The sequence below is a fragment of the Myxine glutinosa genome, chromosome 4, assembly GCF_964187855.1.
Source record: "Myxine glutinosa chromosome 4, kmMyxGlut1.1, whole genome shotgun sequence".
Lineage (NCBI taxonomy): Eukaryota > Metazoa > Chordata > Myxini > Myxiniformes > Myxinidae > Myxine > Myxine glutinosa.
In genome coordinates, this window is record NC_136264.1 from 80,858,815 (window position 1) to 80,880,904 (window position 22,090).

General features: G+C 40.6%; 1 protein-coding gene across 1 annotated transcript in view; it reads left to right on the top strand.

Annotated features, from left to right (window-relative positions):
* LOC137424924 (choline-phosphate cytidylyltransferase B) overlaps window positions 1–22,090 on the top strand; it is a 63,259-nt gene that overhangs the window by 27,978 nt on the left and 13,191 nt on the right. Inside the window, exons 5-7 of the mRNA XM_068112828.2 lie at window positions 6,295–6,373; window positions 10,124–10,266; window positions 19,659–19,780. Coding sequence (XP_067968929.2) covers window positions 6,295–6,373; window positions 10,124–10,266; window positions 19,659–19,780 — 344 coding nt within the window. The remainder of the gene's footprint in view (window positions 1–6,294; window positions 6,374–10,123; window positions 10,267–19,658; window positions 19,781–22,090) is intronic.

Below are 22,090 nucleotides of genomic sequence, written 5' to 3' on the forward strand. Positions count from 1 at the left end.
CACCCCCCTTCCCATGCCTCCCCCCCAAAGCCTTCTCCCTCCCACAGTTCTCTCGATGTCTCTCGGTCCCTGCTCTCAAATGTTGTTTGTGTCCTTCCCCCTCTCTCCCCATCTTGTCTACCGCTCCCGATGTTATTTGTTTTGTGTCTGTTTGTCTTTCTGTGTGATTAATGTTCGCTCTTTCACGAGCCTCGATCTTGTATTTAAAAAAAAAAAAAAAAAAAAAAAAAAAAAAATCAACCTTTTCCTGGGATGAACACTGTTTCATTTGTGGAGAACCAGAGAATAAACAGAAAGGAATAAAACTTACAGCAGCGAATATGAAGCCAGCAGAAGTTTGTGAGAATGTGCTTACCACAATGGTTCTGATTACAAAAATGATTCCCAAATACTTCACCGTGCAGGTAGTATTATTCGCAGAGACATAGAAAAATTGCAACCAACAACTGAATACCCTAATACCCAAGAAATTGATCTTAATGCATCATCTGCATTTAATTTAAATATTTAAATTAAATTATTAAATTAATTTAAATGCATTTAAATGCATTGCATGCATTTAAATTAATTTATTATTTAAATATTATTTTAAATATTATTAAATACAATTAATAACAGTATTTTTAAATATTATTAAATATTAATATTATTAAATAGAATATTTAAATCAGATGCTAATATTTTATTACAGATCAGGACACAGGGACCCTCGATGTAAAAATAAAATACAAAAACTTAATAAAAATGGAGGCCATCTTGATGACGTCACTTGAATATGTTCCCCCAAGGGGATTCTGGGTATTTTTGGTGTGTGAAGTAGTCAGGGCCCATACTTTATAAAAATATCAAAATTAGCTGGTAGGAAGCAAGTTGCCACTTCACCCTCATTTTCATGCTCAATCTGCAGCCCTAAAACCACCAAGCATATAACCCGCGTAAAGAAACCTCTTCGGCACCACCAATACTCCGAGTATGGTACAACTCATCATAGGTAGCTAATGTGGAATTTGGCATAGCCTGACACCTTGGTGGTGGCATTATTAATTAATAAGCTTGTCTGGTCCTGAATTTGAATCTCAACAGCATCGTTGATGCCATACAACACTATCTTTCTGAGATAGTAATGGCAATGGATATTGTGTCATGTAGTAGCACATATGCCTTTAAAAAAAAATGTCTCTTGTACTGGCAACCATTACCACTATTAGGACTAACATACACTACATGGCCAAAAGTATGTGGACACCCGAACATCACACCCATATGTGCTCGTTGAACATCTCATTCCAAAATCATGGGCATTAATATGGAGTTGGTCCCCCCTTTGCTGCTATAACAAGCTTCCACTCTTCTGGGAAGGCTTTCCACTAGATGTTGGAACATTGCTGTGGGGATTTGCTTCCATTCAGCCACAAGAGCATTAGTGAGGTTGGGCACTGATGTTGGGCAATTAGGCGTGGCTCGCAGTAGGCATTCAAATTCATCCCAAATGTGTTCGATGGGGTTGAGGTCAGGGCTCTGTGCAGGCCAGTCAAGTTCTTCCACACAGATCTCGATAAACCATTACTGTATGGACTTCACTTTGTGCACGGGGTCATTGTCATGCTGAAACAGGAAAGGGCCTTCTCCAAACTGTTGCCACATAGTTGGAAGCACACAATCGTCTTGAATGTCATTGTATGCTGTAGCGTTAAGATTTCCCTTCACTGGAACTAAGGGGCCGAGCCCGAACCATAAAAAACAGCCCCAGACCATTATTCCTCCTCCACCAAACTTTACAGATGGTACTATGCATTCAGGCAGGTAGCGTTCTCCTGGCATCCGCCAAACCCATATTCGTCCGTCGGACTGCCAGATGGTGAAGCGTGATTCATCACTCCAGGGAACGCGTTTCCACTGCTCCAGAGTCCAATGGCGGTGAGCTTTAACCCACTCCAGCTGACGCTTGGCATTGCGCATGGTGATCTTAGGCTTGTGTGCGGATGCTCAGCCATGGAAACCCATTTTATGAAGCTCCTGGCGACCAGTTGTTGTGCTGACGTTGCTTCCAGAGGCAGTTTGGAACTCGGTAGTGAATGTTGTAACCGAGGACAGACTATTTTTACGCGCTATGTGCTTCAGCACTCCTCGGTCCAATTCTATGAGCTTGTGTGGCCTACCACTTCGCGGCTGAGCTGTTGTTGCTCCTAGACGTTTCCACTTCACAATAACAACACTTACAGTTGACCAGGGCAGCTCTAGCAAGGCAGCAATTTGATGAACTAACTTGTTGGAAAGGTGGCATCCTACGACTGTGCCACGTTGAAAGTCATTGAGCTCTTCAGTACGGCCCATTCTACTGTCAGTTTGTCTATGGAGATTGCATGACTGTGTGCTTGATTTATATATATATATATACAACAACACAACACAATCAATTTTACCTGCTAGAGCGGGGGTTAGCCTTGCGGGTCCAATGACAATCTTCTCCATTTTGAATGTTCCATTCAACAATTTTGAAATTTTGAATCAAGAATCGATCTTCTTGATTTTATGTGTGTGTGAGTGTGTGTGTATACCTGCTCAGCAATGTTTGTGGCTGAAAAAGCCGAATCTACTAATTTGAAGGGGTGTCCGCATACTTTTGGCCATGTAGTGTATCTCCAGCCTATTGCTTTTTCACCTATTGCCGGATGATTGCCCATGATTTAAGCACAGGATGACCGAAAAAGCTCACAGGTCTTATTTGGCAATTGAGCAATTGTGCATCAGTGTGATGGAGTTATTCATCAGTGTCAGTGTGATGCAAATAACTCGCCATTTTGGGAGGCTTCAGTTCCTGTTCTTTGCTGAATTTTAATTGAGCAATGACATCATAATTGACCAACCAGGCTTGATCATGTTGTGGAATTCAGTCATACAGATTCCCTCAATATGCTGTGATATCTACTCATTGGTGTTTCCTGTCATGTATTAGTTTAGGCAGCTAATATTAACCTCTCATCCCCAAGTAGTTTTCCATGTCTTTTAAATACTTAAGTAAAAAGGTCATAATTTGGATGTGGGGTTTCGTCCGTCAAGGATTTATCCACCACCTAAGGTGGATGGAGAGTATGTTTTCACCCATCTTTGTCTTTCCAATTTTCAGTGAGCATGATGCAGAAAGATGATGCAGAAAGATGCTTTGCCTTCAGAAAGTATTCACACCCCTTGACTTTTTCCACATTTTGTTTTGTTACAGCCTGAATTTAAAATTGATTAAACTGAGATTATTTTTGTCACTGATCTACACATAATACTCCATAATAATGTACACATAATAATGTCAAAGTAGAATTATTATTTTTTCGAAATTTTTACAAAATAATTAAGAAATGAAAAGCTAAAATGTCTCGAGTCAAGAAGTATTCAACTCCTTTGCTATGACACTCCAAACACCACTCCTTTCCTATTGATCTCTCGGTGTTGCATGACGTCATCACCGGGTGTCGAAGGGGGCCCGGTGATGCGCGCCGAGAGGGTGTACTCGGTTTCCTTGTTTGTTTTCTTGTTTTTCTTATTACTTGAGAAAATCGAAGATTTTTCAAGTATATTGGTTGGTTTTGTGTGTGATTTCTGTCTGCTTGTTTGTCTGTATGTCAGTCGCCTACAGGTCACAATTTTCAACTGATCTTCATGAAGCTTCCCCAAATGGTAGAGTTGGTCATAAGGAAAAAGCCTATTGTTTTTGGGGTCAAAAGGGCAATAGGTCAACATAGGCCTAAGGTCACTAACCTTGTCAAGTTCCTAAAATCCTCAATATTTATCCAACTGACTTGAAATTTCAAGAGGATTTGCATGTATGGTCACTGAATTCAACCACCAACTATTTTTGAGGGCAACATAGGCCAAAAGGTCAACAAAGGCCAAGTTTCTAAAATCCTTGATTTTCATCTGATTAAGTTGGAATTTTAAGAGGATTTGCATATCTTGGCACTAAATTCAACCACCAATTATTTTGAGGTCATCATCGGCCAACAACTTATTTGAGGGATTTCGAAGGATCATGCTGTGCATGACATATTTCTTGTTTACTTGTTTGTCCGGCGATATCTCAGCCATCCTTTGAGCTAGGAAGCTGAAATTTGGGCACAATAGTGAGCACTTGCTTTGGCAAAACGGTACTTTTTATTTTTTTATTATAATCAATAAATGTATTAGTTAATTATCGATTTATTAAGTACTTATTTATTTTCTTTCTCATCTGGGAAATATGTCAGGCATCTTTTGAGCTAGCAAGCTGATATATGGACACAACAGTGACCAAGTGATTTAGCTATAAAGGGTATTTTTGATTTATTGATTAATCAATTGATCAATTCTTTTTTGATTAAGTAATTAATTAATTTTCAAAAAGTTCCAGATTTGGATGGAACTGGTGGCTTATGTATGCTTATTAGCCAATTAATTAAAAAATTAAGCGTTTTACGATTTTTTTTTTTTTTTTTAATTACACAATTGCTCAATGAATTTTTGTACATCGCTCCCTCCCAATTCCATCTCCATGTGATGCAAGGCAGCATCGCCGAAGGTGCCCTGGCAATGTCGTGAGCTGGATGATGTGGTATTTATTTATTTGGCATAGGGGTGATGTGGGCTATCCCCTGCTCTTGCAGGGAAAATGGCCTTAAAATGCCTGTTGTTGTTGTTGTTATAGGGGTGATGTACTTTTAATTGAGCTCTACTTGTCCATTTTAAATTCAGGCTGTAACACCTCAATGGAATACTGCTCCCCCCTTCTGGGCTGGTGCTCCTGCCTCACGCCTAGATCGGCTTCACGCGGTTGAAATCAAAGCATTCAGAATCGTTGGAATCTCCCGCGATGAACCTGATTCTGAGGGCCTTTCTCTCTCACCGCAGGCAGGTAGGTAGTCTTTCTGTCTTCTACCGACTCCTCTCCGGCCTTGCTCTCCCTGTTCTGTCTGTGCTCTGTCCCCCAAATATTTCTGCAGGACGCGCAAGATCTACCAGCAACCCTCTTCTGGTGAAACTACCAAAATTAAGACTCTCTGCTCACCTTCACTCTGTCATTCCTCTTTTCTCCTGCCTCTGGAACAAACTCCCACACTCTCTTCAATCCCTCTCATCCCTCTAGTTCTTTAAAACAGCTGTTCTCCACCATCTCTTATCTTCCCCCATCCAAAACATTGATCTTTTCTACCCCTGTTAAAACACCCCAAATCCGCCGCTTTAAATCCCCAACTTCTTTCCTGAAATTCCTAAAAGTGTTCATTTGCTTTATACCGTGTAGCCCTCCCCTTCCACAGATCTACCGATGTCCCTGTTATATTCTGTTTTAGTGCTTGTGTGCTTCCGTCTCTCCCTCTCTTGTCTCCCACTCCCTTCATTGCATGTGTTCTGTGTCTGTGCATGTTTTCATGTTCAATGTGTTGGCTCTTACACGAGCCTCGATTCTGTATTTAAAAAAAAAAAAAATTGCTTTATACCGTGTAGCCCCCCCCCCTTCCACAGATCTACCGATGTCCCTGTTATATTCTGTTTTAGTGCTTGTGTGCTTCCGTCTCTCCCCCTCTTGTCTCCCACTCCCTTCATTGCATGTGTTCTGTGTCTGTGCATGTTTTCATGTTCAATGTGTTAGCTCTTACACGAGCCTCGATTCTGTATACAAAAATAAAATATAAAAAAACAAACGCGTCAAAATTTGAAAAAGTCAAGGTGTGAGTATTTTCTCTAGGCACTGTAACTCAGAGTTATGGCCAGTTTGGGTGTGGGACAAGGACGAATTGATTTGATTTTGGTGAAGATACAGATACAGATACGGATCCGGATATGAGAATTATATAATTTTTCTCAGTGATTCGTCACCATTGAGAGATGGGACCAAAAACGATATACATATAGCACAATGTCAAAATATTGTGGACTGGTTATGACAAGATTTGGTGGATGAGTTTGGTAGGTGACGAGAACAAACTGATTCGATTTTGGTCAAAGTCCAGATCCAGGCTATCAGTGGCATACAAAATGTAAACTGTTCAGCCTAGCAGAGGTATGCACTCTGCCGAGTGCGGTTCTACGTACCTTATGGATTACATAACACTATTTTCATATACATTTTTTTCAAAAATCTTATTGCTGTAATTTTTCACAAGATCTGCATTAAGTTGTGGGTTTTTTTTGTAAGTGTTCTCTGTCTATTCCTATGGATTTTATTTTAATTGATCTGGGAGTCTTGCTAATCCCTTGGGAATGCATCGAGGACAAGATGATTACTGCTGTTTGATCATTTGTCCTTTGCATATTATGCTTTTGCAGATCGATTTTGTTGCACATGATGATGTTCCTTATGCTTCAGCTGGCCAAGAGGATGTCTACAAACACATCAAGGAGGCAGGTCCGGAGCTTTGAACGCACACGCCAACATTTTCCCAAAAGCAAAACTTTCACGTTGCATTAAAATTTATGGTCCGGTTGCATAAAACTCCCTTAACCTTAAGGAAAGATTTCCCTTAAGATGTGCTGTAATTCCTTAAGCTAAGGATTTCCTTAAGTGCTGTTGCATAAACAACCTTTAAGGATATGGGTTTCATTAAAGTTAAGGAAATCCTTTGGAGTTGTTGCTATGCCAGGCAACCAATCAGATTACAGATAGGAAGACATGGCCGAAAGCAATAACACGTAATGAACACGTGATTTTAAATGACGATTGTTATTTGTTGCATGGGGAACACGTGCTTGCGGATGAAGGAGGAATAAAATTATTCTTGTGTAAAATGCATTTGATTCTCATTGAGCATTTTATTACTTCCACCACCGAAGTTGAACGGAGTTTATGGCCTGGTTACATAAAGCATCTTTCAGGAAAAAAATTGAAGATTCCCCTAACTTTTCCCTTAAGGACATCTTTAAGTTGAGGATAATTGCATATACGAATAATCCTTAACTTTCTCCTTACGTCCTTCCTTAAAGTGAATTTCCGTCCTTAAAGAGCGTCCCCCGTCCTTGAACACAAACTTTTGAATTTCGAAATGGTACTCTTCGTGGAAATTGGTCACAAATAGGTCAATTATCACACTGCAACGCAGAGAGTGATATAACAATATTCCACAATTTTCATTCTTTCATGATGTTCAAAATATTTTGCATGTAGTTTCACACTTTCACTTTCATTTCACTTTTATATTTTTACACTTTCACCATTCGCAGAAAATTTCCAAACATTTATTGCACATTTAGAAAAAAAATGCTCAATGAGAATCAAATTAATTTTACACAGGAATCGTTTTATTCCTCCTTCATCCGCAAGCACGTGTTCCCCATGCAACATATAACAAGTGTGTGTGTGTAGCAATATAACAATCGTTTCATTTAAAATCACATGTTCTCCATGTAACATATAACGAGTGTCATTTAAAATAACATGTTAATTATGTGTTTTTACTTTCGAACAGTGTACTCTCTAATCTGATTGGTTGCCTGGCATAACAACAGCTGAGGAATTTCCAATGAGATGTTTATGTAATAGCACTTAAGGAAATCCTTTGCGAAGGGAAACTTTTCCTTAACCCATAAAGCATGTCGGGCCATGATTGTGCTTGATACATGTATGCAAATGAGTTTAAACTGACAACCCAAACAACGAATTGTGACCTTTCTTACAATGTTAAATACCTGGGTGACTTGTGAAACTTGAAAATATGCAACCATCCTCAACAGGAACTGTTGCATGTAGGGGAAAGTTAGTTCACAACAAGTGCATACAATATGTAGTTGTGTGTCATTCCATGATGTGCTTTCCATAACATTAAAAAAGGCTGGGTTTTTCCAAACTTTTTTTGTCATCATTTGAATATTTAAATGATTGCAAAATGCTACCTGACTAATACAACAACAACAACAACAACAACATGCATTTTAAGGCCATTTCCCCTGCTAGAGCGGGGATTAGCCTTGCGGTCCCCATGACTATATTCTCCATTTTGCCCTATTTTCTGCATCTCTCCTTGTTAACCCCCTTGCCCGCATTTCTTCTTCCACCATCTTTAGCCAAGTCTTTCTCGGTCTTCCCCGTCCTCTACTTCCTTCTACATTCATTTCCATCACTCTTCTCAACCAGTCACTTTCATCCTTCCTCAACACATGACCAAACCATTTCAACCTGTTCCTCTTCACAGCATCAATCACAGGCTCTATTCCCATCATCTTTTGCAATTCATCATTTGTCTTCCTCTCTCTCAACGATACTCTGCACATCCGTCGAACCATTCGCATTTCCACCCTTTCCAACCTTCGTTGCTGCTCTACGTTCATTTCTCATGTCTCGCTCCCATAAATCATAACACTTCTCACACATGCAGCATACACCTTTCCCTTCAGCTTCAACGGCATTCCCCTCATCATCAGCACGCCACTCTGTTCCCGAAACTTCTTCCATGCACATCTCACTCTCGCAACCGTTGCCGAGTCTGATCCACCTTCTCCATTCAGAATGTCTCCGAGGTAGCAAAATGTTTTCACACCTTCCAGCTTCACGCCGTCTCCAAGATCCAACTCGACATTTCCTCCATCTGCAGCTCCCTCTGTGCACACCTTACATTTGAATGTAGCTGCCACACTGGTTAATGACCCTCTCAGACCACTACATTTTTGATGAACCCACTCAGCGCACATTGTACATTGAATGGAGTTCACGCTGCCACCCTTCCTGCACACAGCACATGGCCACTTCCCAGTTCTTTCCACCTCACCACATGCTTTACCACTTGCCATCACCTTCGTCTTTCCGATATTCACCTTCAGACCTTTTGTCTCCATACATTCCTTCCACTTGTTCATCTTTTCCTTCAGTCCATCCATACTTTCCGCAATCAACACCAGATCATCTACATACAACAACTCCCACGGTAAACCCTCCTTTACGTTCTGAGCCAGCACCTCCATCACAGCTACAAATAGTAGTGGACTTAGTACCGACCCCTGATGCACTCCCACCTTCACCTCAAACTCACCACTGTTCCCGTCCTTCGTCCTTACAGCTGTGCGTGCTCTTTTGTACATTGCCATCACTACTCTGATCAACCATTCCTCCACTCCCAACTTCCTCAATGCCCATGTCAATACTTCGCGTGGAACCCTATCGAATGCTTTCTCCAGATCAACAAACCCAAGAAACAACTTCTTCCTCTTCTCCATGTACTTCTCCTGCAACTGCCTCACAATAAAGAGCGCGTCTGTCGTTCCTCTTCCTGGCATAAATCCAAACTGCATTTTGTCGATCTTCACCTTCTTCCTTATCCTCCTCTCCAACACCCTTTCCAATACCTTCATTCCATGCTCCAATAACTTTATCGCTCAGTACGAGTCACACTCCAGAGGGTCACCTTTCCCCTTGTATAGAGGGATGAGGGTACTCAGTTCCCAATCCACTGGAATGCGGCCTTCTTTCACCACCAGATTACAGATCTCTGTCATTCTCTTCACACCCCAACTTCCTGCTGCCTTCAACATATCTCCCACAACTCCCGTCGGCCCTCCCGCTTTTCTACTCTTCATTGCTTTTATCGCTTCCTCAACTTCCTTCTCAGTTATCTTCTCTGCCGGTCCTAAAACTGGGTTACTCTCTATGTTGCCATCCCATTCATTCTCTGTATTCAACAGTATTTCCATATATCTTTTCCATCTTCCTTTAATTCCATCTGGGTCGACAACGATTTGTCCCACTTCTTCCTTCAAGCAACTCGCCCCCATCACATCACACCTCTCTTTCGCTATCTGCTTTGCAATCCTGAATACCGCTCTCTGACCCTCTTCCGAATCCATGCTTTCTCCGAACATTTTCCTACATGCCTCCTGCGCCTTTGCTACCTTTCTTTGCAGCCTTCTTGGCTGCCTTATAACTTTCATGCTCTGCTTTTTCTGCTCCCGTACCCTTCGCCTTCTGCCACTCCTTGAACTTCTTCCTCTTCTCGTCAATCCTCTTGACTACCTGACGAATGCAAAATGCTAATGCATGCTCTTGTCATGGACAATGTATCAACATGATTGATGTCATAAGCTTCTTTTATAAAACGAATTGATTTTTTTTTTTTGCTTTCTTGGTGAAACCAGTGGACAATACCACACCATCCCTTGGTTATGTTTACAGGTGTGTTTGTGGCAACAAAACGTACAAAGGGTGTGTCCACATCGGATGTGGTTGCACGCATCGTTCGAGATTACGACGTTTATGCCCGTCGCAACCTACAGCGTGGTTACTCCCCAAGCTCTCTGAACCTCTCATTCCTGAATGTATGTATGCCTTTACTCATGCTTTCTCAACCTAACGATTTGTCTGTTTCATTAACCTTTATAAAATTATGATGGTAACTCATGTGAATGTTTTCGTAGACCCAGGGGTGTAACATACCAAGACATAATGGAGCCCTACTGTAGTTATATCCATAGTATACTGTGTAGCTAAATTACCTTTCCCCTTGTATCAGTGGAAAGGGAAAAGCGTTGTGTTTATGTGGAAGATTCAAACCCCTTTGTGACTCATTTCCATCTAAAGTGTCTCTCTCTCTCTCTCTCTCTCTCTCTCTCGATATAGATATAGATATAGATATAGATATAGATATACACACTGCATTCAGAAAGTATTCAGACCCCTTCACCTTTTTCACATTTTGTTATGTTGCAGCCTTATGCTGAAATCGTTTAAATTCATTTTTCGCCTCATCAATCTACACTCAATACCCCATAATGACAAAGAGAAAACAGGATTTTAGAAAGTTTTGCAAATTTATTAAAAAGGAAAAAAACTGAAATATCACATTGACATAAATATTCAGACCCTTTGCTATGACACTTGAAATTTAGCTCAGGTGCCTCCCATTTCTCTTGATCCATCTTTGAGATGTTTCTGCACCTTGATTGGAGTCCACCTGTGGTAAATTCAATGGATTGGACATGATTTGGAAAGGCACACACCTGTCTATATAAGGTCTCACAGCCAACAATTCATATCAGAGCAAAAACCAAGCCATGAGGTTGAAGAAACTGCCTGCAGAGCTCATAGTCTGGAGGCATATCCCCAAAAGTGGCCTAGAAAAGGTGGTAGGGGTACACATGTTACAAGCTGGCAACAATGTTTTTCTGAAAGCCCAGACCTCTAGGAACCCAAAAAGTCTTGTTGCCAGCTTGGGAAATGGTTTGGACCAGATTTGTGGCCATTTTTCAAAATGGCCGCCTACATTTTTGGTGTTTTCTAATATTTGAGCTCTAGAACTTATATCTGGCTGTCTTAAAGGTCTCTAGGGTTATGACCTTATAACATATAGTCATACAACAATCCTCACCCAAATTGGGGTGCATGGCATATCTATAAGTGGTTTTATTGAAGCAAAAAGGCAAAAATATGCCTGAAAAACGCCTTCATTTTGATTTTTCCAAATCACTAAATTGCATACTGTGAAGTTGTTCTTTGGTCAATTTCTTTCAAAATAGTTTTAAAATTTGCCCAGATCCCTCCTTCATTAGCAAATCTTCAGGAATATACCCAAGTTCTCAGAAAATATGTTTTATGCATGATCAGCTACCCCTACCCCCTAAATCACAAAACGTGCCAATTTTCAATATTTCCAGATTCCAACCAATATCATTGTTGTATGACTTTTTCTCATCATGATAGGTCCAAATTAACTTACTCTATGTGATTAGGTGTTAATAAAAATTGAATTTCACACTTTAGTGAAAATCCAAGATGGCTGCCAAATGGCCATAGAATATTTGGTGGCGCGAGACCATAAGACTGCAATTTCATTCAGAGGCACTTCTAAAATGTTCCATTTATACTAAATATATGAGGCACTACTATTCTATAGGTCACATGTATGTGAAAGAGTCTTGATGAGTTGAAGATGTATTATTTTAGAGGGGGACTTTATGTAAAATTTATGTTTTATAACATTTGAATTTCAGGAAAGTAGTGTGGATTTGGAAGTGCCTTGTTTGCGGAGTATATTAGTTCCAACATAGCTGACAAACAAGGCACTTACATAAATGAAGACATAGAAGATTGTAAAATATAAGCTATATTATTTAATGTAAAACAAAAATAAACATACATAACTTGTATACATAATGCAAACATTATTATGTTACACTGATCCAAACAATACAAACGTCAATGCAATGCTTGCACCTTTAAACTAAACAAATATTTGGCACTGAATTAACAAAGTCATACCCAACAAGCTAATCTGGCTATTCATACATAAGTGACAGAATGTGGGATACAGTCATATCATAGACTAGTAATACATTGGTGGAACAGAGCTGAAGCAAGACTAGTTACATTACGTCAAATACAGCCAGCATAGTAACAATATGACATTATGGAATATACTCAAGTTTCCATGCATGTCGTCTAATCACTATCAGAGTCATTGAGGGGGTTCCTGCATAAGTCTGCACATTTGCATGCCAATGTGCACCGCAATCCATTTTTCCTACAGTTGCACCTGCCAGTTAGACATGGACGGGCCTTTGAGGTACATGCACACGTCGCAATTTTGACACATTCTGCTGTGAGCCCTTCCTTGGTCATGAGACGGGGCATCAGCTGGTTGTCCTCAAGGTACCAGCCGGATGTTGTTGGATTGGGGATTCCTGGATTTGGCACATTGGCATTTCGCCACACAAGGGCTTGATGATGTGCCCTTAAAATGTGCTGCTGCAATGCATCCTCTGTTGGTGGCATGTTCTCTGGCTTTTTACCAACTTTTCTGAATTGGGAACATCTCAGCGCCTGGATTTCCTTTGCGTCTCCTTTCGGGTTGTAAAGACGGCAGACAAACTCCTCAGCCTTTGCACAAATCTCTTCACTTGGAACATGTGCAACCCCTAGCTGGGAGAGTAGGTGAGGAACTTCAGTACAGTTGCTCATCAAAGGTAAGTACTGTATACGTTTGCCCTAGTGCAGCAGTCATCCTTTGGCAGTTTTGAATCACTGTCCAGATGGTGTCAAACTCATGTGCAGGCTCATTGATTATAATATAATTGATTATAATTGATAATTATCGGCATAGGCCCTACTGTAGTCTTTGCTGGATTCACATCAGACACACGCTGGTTAAATGCTGTCCAGCCTGGAACATGCTGGTCCTCGGTGTGAGACTGACGTGCAAGGAGCCATGACACATCTATGGCCATAGCCTCAGAGATAACCTGGGCATCCGATTCCATATACCAATCAGCTTTCACAGCTACTGGAAATGTTGCTTCGGGTTTCTGGGTGCCCATGCCTGAAGGTTGAATCTCATTGAAATGCTCTGGCACAGTTACAGATCTGCTACTGCTTGACTTGACATCAGGTGCAATGGTCTTTTCGCCAGGTATGCTTCTTCGAAAGGCAGCAGACTGTGAGGCATGAAAGGAGCCTTGACCGTCAAGGGTCTCCTCTATGATGTCAATGTTATCATTAGCATATCTGATGTATCCTTGGTAGGTAGCTTGTGCAAAATTCAGGGGTATTATTGTGTTGTTTTGCTCAACATATCTGGCCAAGACAGAGTTTGCAAGGGCAGTGTCAGCTCTTCTTACAGTTTCATAACTAACACCATGTCCTGCAGCATGCATTAGTTGCACCAAGTCCTTGGACCTTGTTGCTTGGTGAACAGTGAGAGCTAGCCCTAGTTGCTTTGGTGTCTGCTTTCTGCCACCAGATGCCAAACATACTATGTCCTGTGCTATGCTCAAAATCCTTTTGCTTTCTCCATCATCATCACCTTCGGAGGTCCCTTCAGAATCTTCAAATATGCTGTCACAATCACACAGCAGGCGTAGGAAAATGTAAAGGCTTTCAGGAACCACCTTCTGTGCACTTTCAGTATTGATGTCTCCAATATCTGAGTGTCCTGGCATTGTCTTGATGTCATTTCTCATTTTGACTGCCACTCTGTAAAGCCAACTCAAGAGTTCCTTGTCCTTTGTTTCGGCTGAGAAAGATGGAATGTGCTGGGAGGTTTCATCAGAATCTTGTATCTCACTTTGTTCTAGCTCATCTGCCATCTCTGCTAAGTTCTGAACAACAATACCTGTTTGAATTAGTGGGAAGACTAGAAGTGAATCCTGTTGATTCATGGACTGTACAAAATCTGCCCTATCTCCTAATACCCTTTTGACTTTGTTCTTGAATGCTTTGTAACTCTGTCGGTCACATTGCTCCACACAGACACTGAAGTCTCTTCTCATCATGTAACAGTATTGGTGCCAGATGGTTTTCATGGTATAGATGTCTCCTCCAGACAGCCCAGCATCCACCTCCTCGATCATTTTGTTGAAACAAACATCTGGTGGATATTCTGGGCCTTCTTCTACCACAGTTGACTCAGACTTCCTCCTGAAGGTTACATAACAAGGAAGGTGGTACTTCCCTTCAGCAGCTATTAGGTCACTTATTCCTGCCAACCGGCATCTCATAATCTTGTTCTTTTGAGCATCATTTAGTATTCTGTCTGAGGTCTCTAAAGTGGCTACATTCCTCAATTGCTTTCCTGCCTTATCCTCCTGACAGAAAATACATTTGTCCCAGGACACTGAAGCAACTGATGCTCTAGAAGAGGGGCGAATGCATGTAGATGGTTGGTCACACGAGTCCTTTGCTTCCTTTTCATGCCGATTTTTCAGTCTCTCAATATGGTTGGCATGTGTAAACTATGAATAACAGCCCCTGTGCCATACTATGTGTTCTTTTTCATCATCAAGGTCAATACTCTGTATTCTGTCAAGTGTTGAGATGTACTCATGGTCATGGTATTTCTGTCTCGTAATCACACAGTCTTTAAAGCGTTCGAGACCAACATCTGTGGGCTTGGTTGTCTTTTCATTTTTTCTGTTGCCTTGGCAAATGAAGCATGTGCTCCAGTCGATGTCCAGTGCAACTGATTCTCTCTTCCGTCTCCCGCCTATCACAGCTACAGGTTCCATCTTCATTCATATCTGGAAAGAGACAAAGACTATGTCTACCACAACACTGAAAGCTATTTACAGCACATGCAACAAGCAATATGTTATAGTACATTGTTAACACAACAATTATGTTAAAATGATGATTCGGGCAGGACCTGAGGAAGGATACAAAGGAAAGCATCATTATTGCAATATATTATGTCTCAAAAATGTGTTGGTATCAAATGGTAGACTGCATTACCTTAACTTAACGTCATAATGTGAAATATTATATTTTATTGGCCATTTGGCAGCCATCTTGGATTTTCACTAAAGTGTGAAATTCAATTTTTATTAACACCTAATCACATAGAGTAAGTTAATTTGGACCTATCATGATGAGAAAAAGTCATACAACAATGATATTGGTTGGAATCTGGAAATATTGAAAATTGGCACGTTTTGTGATTTAGGGGGTAGGGGTAGCTGATCATGCATAAAACATATTTTCTGAGAACTTGGGTATATTCCTGAAGATTTGCTAATGAAGAGGAGGGATCTGGGCAAATTTTAAAACTATTTTGAAAGAAATTGACCAAAGAACAACTTCACAGTATGCAATTTAGTGATTTGGAAAAATCAAAATGAAGGCGTTTTTCAGGCATATTTTTGCCTTTTTGCTTCAATAAAACCACTTATAGATATGCCATGCACCCCAATTTGGGTGAGGATTGTTGTATGACTATATGTTATAAGGTCATAACCCTAGAGACCTTTAAGACAGCCAGATATAAGTTCTAGAGCTCAAATATTAGAAAACACCAAAAATGTAGGCGGCCATTTTGAAAAATGGCCACAAATCTGGTCCAAACCATTTCCCAAGCTGGCAACAAGACTTTTTGGGTTCCTAGAGGTCTGGGCTTTCAGAAAAACATTGTTGCCAGCTTGTAACATGAGTGTACCCCTACTGTCACATTTCCTGGAAGTGCCTCCAGACTATCAGAGACAGGATTATGTCGAGGCACAGATTTTGGGAAGCCTACAAAAAGAAAACTAGAATCCGGGCACTCGGTAGAGCGCATACCTTCGCCGCAGCTACTGTTCTGTACTTGGCATGGGAGTGTATGCGATGTGAAACTTTATGTGAAATGCGATCGATTTTTAAAAATCAGAATTTGAGCAAATCTGTTTCATTCGTCTGTTAATATGCCTCCCCGATTGACAAATCTGCAATTTGAATTTCATTTGAGGTTGAAATGATTGCGGGAGATCGCGTTATAGTGATGACGTCTTGGATGGACATCCTCTTCTTCAGTCGCTCATAACTTTGAGTGAAATACGATCGAGTTAAAAATAGTCAGAATTTGAGCAAATCTGTTTCCCAAAATCTAATCAAATGTGTCCCGTATAATAACCAATCATCCCACCAAATTTCATGCAATTCGGTTGAATACTTTTTGAGTTATGCGATTAACATACACACACACAGACATACAAATAAATACACAGCGATCAAAACATAACCTTCCGCTTTTGCGAAGGTAATTATACTGCATTGAAGGTTCCCAAGAGCACAGTGGCCTCCATAATTCTTGAATGGAAGAAGTGTGGAACAACCAGGACTCTTCCTAGAGCTGGCTGCCCGACCAAACTGAGCAATCGGGGGAGAAGGGCCTTGGTAAGAGAGATGACCAAGAACCCGATGGTCACTGGCTGAGCTCCTGTGTGGAGATGGGAGAAACTTCCAGAAGGACAACCATCACTGCAACGCTCCACCGATCTGGGCTTTATGGCAGAGTGACCAGACGGAATCCTCTCTTCAGTGAAAGACTCATGAAAGCCCGCTTGGAGTTTGCAAAAGAGCACCTAAAGGACTCAGACTGTGAGAAACAAGATTCTGTGGTCTGACTGATGAAACCAAGATTGAACTGTTTGGCTTCCGTCTGGCCACTCTGCCATAAAGCCCAGATTGGTGGAGTGCTGCAGTGATGGTGGAGTGTTGCAGTGAAAGCCCACAGAATCTTGTTTCTCACAGTCTGAGTCCTTTAGGTGCTTTTTTGCAAACTCCAAGCGGCTTCCCCTCATGACATCTACTGGAGGCAAATCCGTAATATTATTTTTCTTTTATTGCCGTTTATTAATTTTATTGCTGTGAAGAGAAACAGTTTGAGATGGTTTGGTCATGTGTTGAGGAAGGATGAAAGTGACTGGTTGAGAAGAGTGATGGAAATGAATGTAGAAGGAAGTTGAGGACGGGGAAGACCGAGAAAGACTTGGCTAAAGATGGTGGAAGAATAAATGCGGGCAAGGGGGTTAACAAGGGGAGATGCAGAAAATAGGGCAAAATGGAGAAGATTGTCAGGGGCTAACCCCAGCTCTTGCAGGGAAAATGGCCTTAAAATGCCGTTGTTGTTGTTGTTGTTGTTGTTGTTGTTGTTGTTGTTGTTGTATTGCTGTTTTTTTTAAAATTTGTTACGCTCCCAAACTGCAATCTGGATCCCAACTATTTGTCTTTTTCTTTCATCCAAATGTTGTCATTCTTATTTCTCTGAGATGGCTACACTGATTTTTAAAAAAAGATTCACAGAATTTTTCCAAGTTTTCTGATGGAGTGCATATAACTCAATTAATCTGATTGGTCAAAAGGCTTGATTGCCATTTTTTCTGAATTTCTATCGAGCCCATTTGAAGGTCTTCTCCGGAACTGCTGAACCAATCACCAAGAAACTTCAGATACATCATTGATGAACCGGTTCATTTCAAGTTTACAAAGTAAAAGCAACTCGAAGATAAAATGGCTGGCAGAGGCCAATTAAATTGGAGCATTTCTCGATATCGGAACATTCATAGATTTGTATGGAAAAAACGGGTGTTTATATGTTACAAGTTTGGCCACCCAATCAAGATTGGTTTACCTACACAGGGTTAAAAATAACCGGTGGCTTGGGTGCCAATGGCCACCAAAAACTTCATCATAGGTGGCTACAGTGGCCACTAAAAATTGCCACTTTCAAAATAATTTTATAGACGAAAATTTGTACGAAAAAAACAAAACACTTCTGATGAGCATAAACACTTTACCTGCACATGGGTGAAACTCCTTCCATACAGCACAGAAATATATTTTTTTATTATATATTTTTTGACAGATTTGTGCGACCCATAGGGAGGTTTCTATATTTTCGGCGACAGAAAAGCACGCCACGATTATGGAGATTGAGGTGCTATTCCGATATGTTGATTCATTTCTTAACACATTTCATCCGGATGGGGTGCAATGCTGATGTATCATGACCACGATTATCTGAATTGCTCCCATGGTAGCTTTTGAGCTATTTTTGTAGAAGTTAGCTGGGTACAAAAACTTGCAAGCGTGTTATTGTGATCAGATGTACGCCAGGCAGGAGAACGTTTGTCTACATTGGTAAATAATGAAATAGCGTCCATTGTTGGATTTTTTTTTTTCCCCATTCATTTCCTCCTTTGACTTTCACGAAAAATACCGAAGTGCCGTCTTTACATTACATGAAGTAAAGACTCGATTCTGCTGCACACAAATACAAAACCTGAAAATGTCTGTTTGTCGCAGTGAAGTTTGTGAGCACATCGATACGAGACCAATAAAAACTCTAGTCTTCACATTGATAGACTATAGCAACGATGATTTAAGCAGTTGTGACCGTATTCTGTGAATCCTTCCTTTATAGCTAAGATTGCATGCATAGAAAATTAGATGCTAATGTGTTTTTGGACAAGCAACTGGCCTGTTCTTGGTTTGTAGTTATGCTTATTTCAAGAATGCTATGTTTGAAGTGGTGTCATCGTTCCATCTTTCAATCTGAGTTGTTGTTGGGAAGCATTTAATATGCAAGCAGGTGTAGTTTCTCTTGATATTTAACTTTGTTCAATTATCAATAACAGGGTATTTGAGCTAAGTATTGCTAGTTATATAAATTTAGACTCCATTACTTTTGACATGGGATTTATATTTGAAGTGCGTCTATTTTGTATGTACTGTATATATTTGTGGGTTTAAACACAGGGGGTTGCCTCAGTTCAACATGAAGCTAAGATGGACGGTTCATTGTTGATAACTTTGTGAGCTTTACCATCATTTTTATTTTTCGATTTTGTTTGAGTTCCATTGAAAGATATTTCCCATTGAAATTCAAATTGTCCTTTTGTTTTGACCTATCCTTCTCTATTATTTTGATCTATCCATGCACTTGTCTTTATTGACCATATAGGCGTGTGCTTGATCATTGAAGTTCTTTGTTTGCAATTTTATCACCACTGCTGTCTTCATTATCACCACTGCATGCCCTACCTTTACATTGCTAAAACATAAACTTCTGGGAGCATGCGAGGCAGTGCATAGTTGCCTATACACCACCCAAAAAAGTTAGGGGTTTTTTTTGCGGAACTTTGTTCTGCAGGGGTCAGCTAGTTGTTTTACATCAGTAAGATAAGTATGAAGTGGAATCAAAAAGTCACTCCCCTACCCCACCTCAACTACAGGTGAAAGCCAAAAACATGATTGCTTTTTTGCTTCAAAGTATGAATATTGATGTTGCATCAGAATCCCAAGCATTTCAATGTATCTGGCCATTTTTTTATTTTGTATTACTGACGACTTCAAACGTTTATTGCAGCAACCCCGACACATTCACCAAAATAAAACAATATGGCAAATTATAAGGGGAACATGAAGTCTGTGTTTGGAGGTTGACTTTGCTGCCTTGTGGGTGCAGGAGAAAAAATTGCACTTGCAGAGCAAGGTGGAAAAAGTGAGAAGGAAAGTCATGTCGGTGGAAGAATGCTCACGGAACCTGGTGCAGAAAGTGGAAGAGAAAAGCCAAGAGTTATTTCAGAGGTGAAGTTTTGTTCTCGATATGAGGATCATTGCTGTTTTTGTGCAAATATTTTAATTGTGGGTTACATATGAAGAGGAATTAAATTTGGCATAAATATGCAGTCCTCAGGCTATTACTGAAATTGTCAGGATTGTTCAAGAGTTATTAACATGTGTAAACACCCTTTCTGGTATTGTAAGAGGGACACTTCAAACAATTGACTTGCACACTCTATCTCATTATTTTAAGGTAATGACCAACCACTTCATGATATGGCAATGATGACTTGCAAGGAAACTAAACAAGGACTTGATATTCTCTTAAATTTGGCTACTGGGATTGTAGCAAAAAAAAAATCCTTTGCAGGAGTGAGGCTCAGAGAAGAGCAAGGTAGAACTGACAGTGAGACAAACATCAAAGGAATGAACAAACAGGAAAACATGAGAGGGAGGAGGGGAGGAAACACTAAAACCAATGAGTAAGAGGGTTGGGATAGGAAGGCTTAATGGGGGTAATAAAGATCATGGGTAAGGACAGATGGAGGATTACATGAGGTAGCAGTGCACTGCCTGCTTGAAGCCCTGCAGTGAATAGTGGGAAAGAACGGCCTTTGAAAGGCAGTTCTATTAGTGGGAGAAGCAAGGAACCAAAGGCATTGAGGTGTGCAGTCATGCTGGATTTTGGAAGTTTAACCAGGAGTGGGTTACTGGAAAAATGCATGCATCCTGGAATAGAAAATAGAAACCGCCGATCTGCCTGCGATTATGAAAGCAACAGACACTGTGCTTTGGCCTCATCGCATGAGATTCCAATGATGTTGAGAGCTTTAGATTCCACAGAATCTAGGGGAGACAGATGTAATGCTGGAGCACCAGTCCATAACGGAGACCGTACTCCATTGAGCCTCTGACAAAGACCTTCTATAATTGAGTAGTTCTGATTTTCCAAGGAAAGACTTGGATTGACGGAGGATTCTGAGTCTGCGATTGGCTTTTGAGCCAGCTTTGCTATGGACGTATTTGGCCAAGGAGAAGTTATGTCCGATGTTGAGGCCTCGTAGTTCAACAGGCTGAACCTTTTCCAGTGGCTGACCATGGAAATACATAGATATGTTTGTTTGATGATCCTTCTGGAGGGACATTGGGAGATAGTAAAAATTTCCAGGATTGAAAGACGTGTTCCATTTAGCAGACCAGCATCTAATGAATTCCAGAACAGCATAGAGTGACGCAGCTGCAATCTGCTCAGCATTAGGATGGGGGTTCTGCATGACATAATGTGGAGTCTGCAAAAAAGTGGAGCTTGTTTTCCAGATCATCAGAGAGGTCATTTATATACATGAGAAGCAAAACTGGGGCCCAACACACTCTCTTGGGGGAAACTCCAGTATTCACTGGGAGAGCAGAGCAGAGGAGAGGGTTCCATTGATACAATAGCAACATGTTGACTGTGTGAGTGGAGGAAGACAGAAATTCCGGAATAAAGGTGGCCTTGCTGCCACAGACAGAGAGCTTGTCCAACAAAGCAGGATGCCAGACTGTCAATTACCTGAAATATGTCCAAGGAATAGACCCTGTCCTCTTACTAGATTTAGGGCCTCCAACCATTGCTGACAGAGCAGCACTAGCATGTCTAGAGTTGAATGATCAGGACAGAATCCAAACTGATGGTCAGAGATAAGGCTGTTTGAAAACAGGAATGATTCTAATGCAAGATAATTGTCATTTTACTAAGATTGTCATGGAGTATGTATAAGATGAAATAGTCAGTTATAATGGTCACCAAGAAGTCTAGACCATAATCCTTTTGAGCAAATTTTGGTCTTCTACATAGTCCACCTCAAAGTGAAAAAAGAAATAGCCCAATAAGGATTCGCTTTTATATGTTTTATCCCTTTTTTATCCCTTTTTTATCCCTTTTTATATGTTTTATACAGTATGTTATAATCCTATGATAAGGAATTAATGACTGAATGAATGGCCACACCAACTGTAACATCAGGCATTCTAAATCGCCAAAATATCATGCAAGGTATCAGTGAGGATTTAAATTAAATGATTTGTCCCTGATAATGGCATCTGGCAAGTGTGCTTACAAGGGTTGCTTGCATCTATAATAATAGACAATGTGTGTCAGGTAGTCAGCCAGTTATTTGGTGTGTATCTCCACCATAACTCCAAAACCATGAAACATAGCAGCCCAAAACTTTGCATGCATACTAAGGGAACGACAAGGGAGTGTATGAATGAGAACTGGGTGTTTGGGTAAATTTAAACACCCCTTTTGGAGATAATTAACTGGCTCATTAAATTTTGAAAAATAAATAGCCT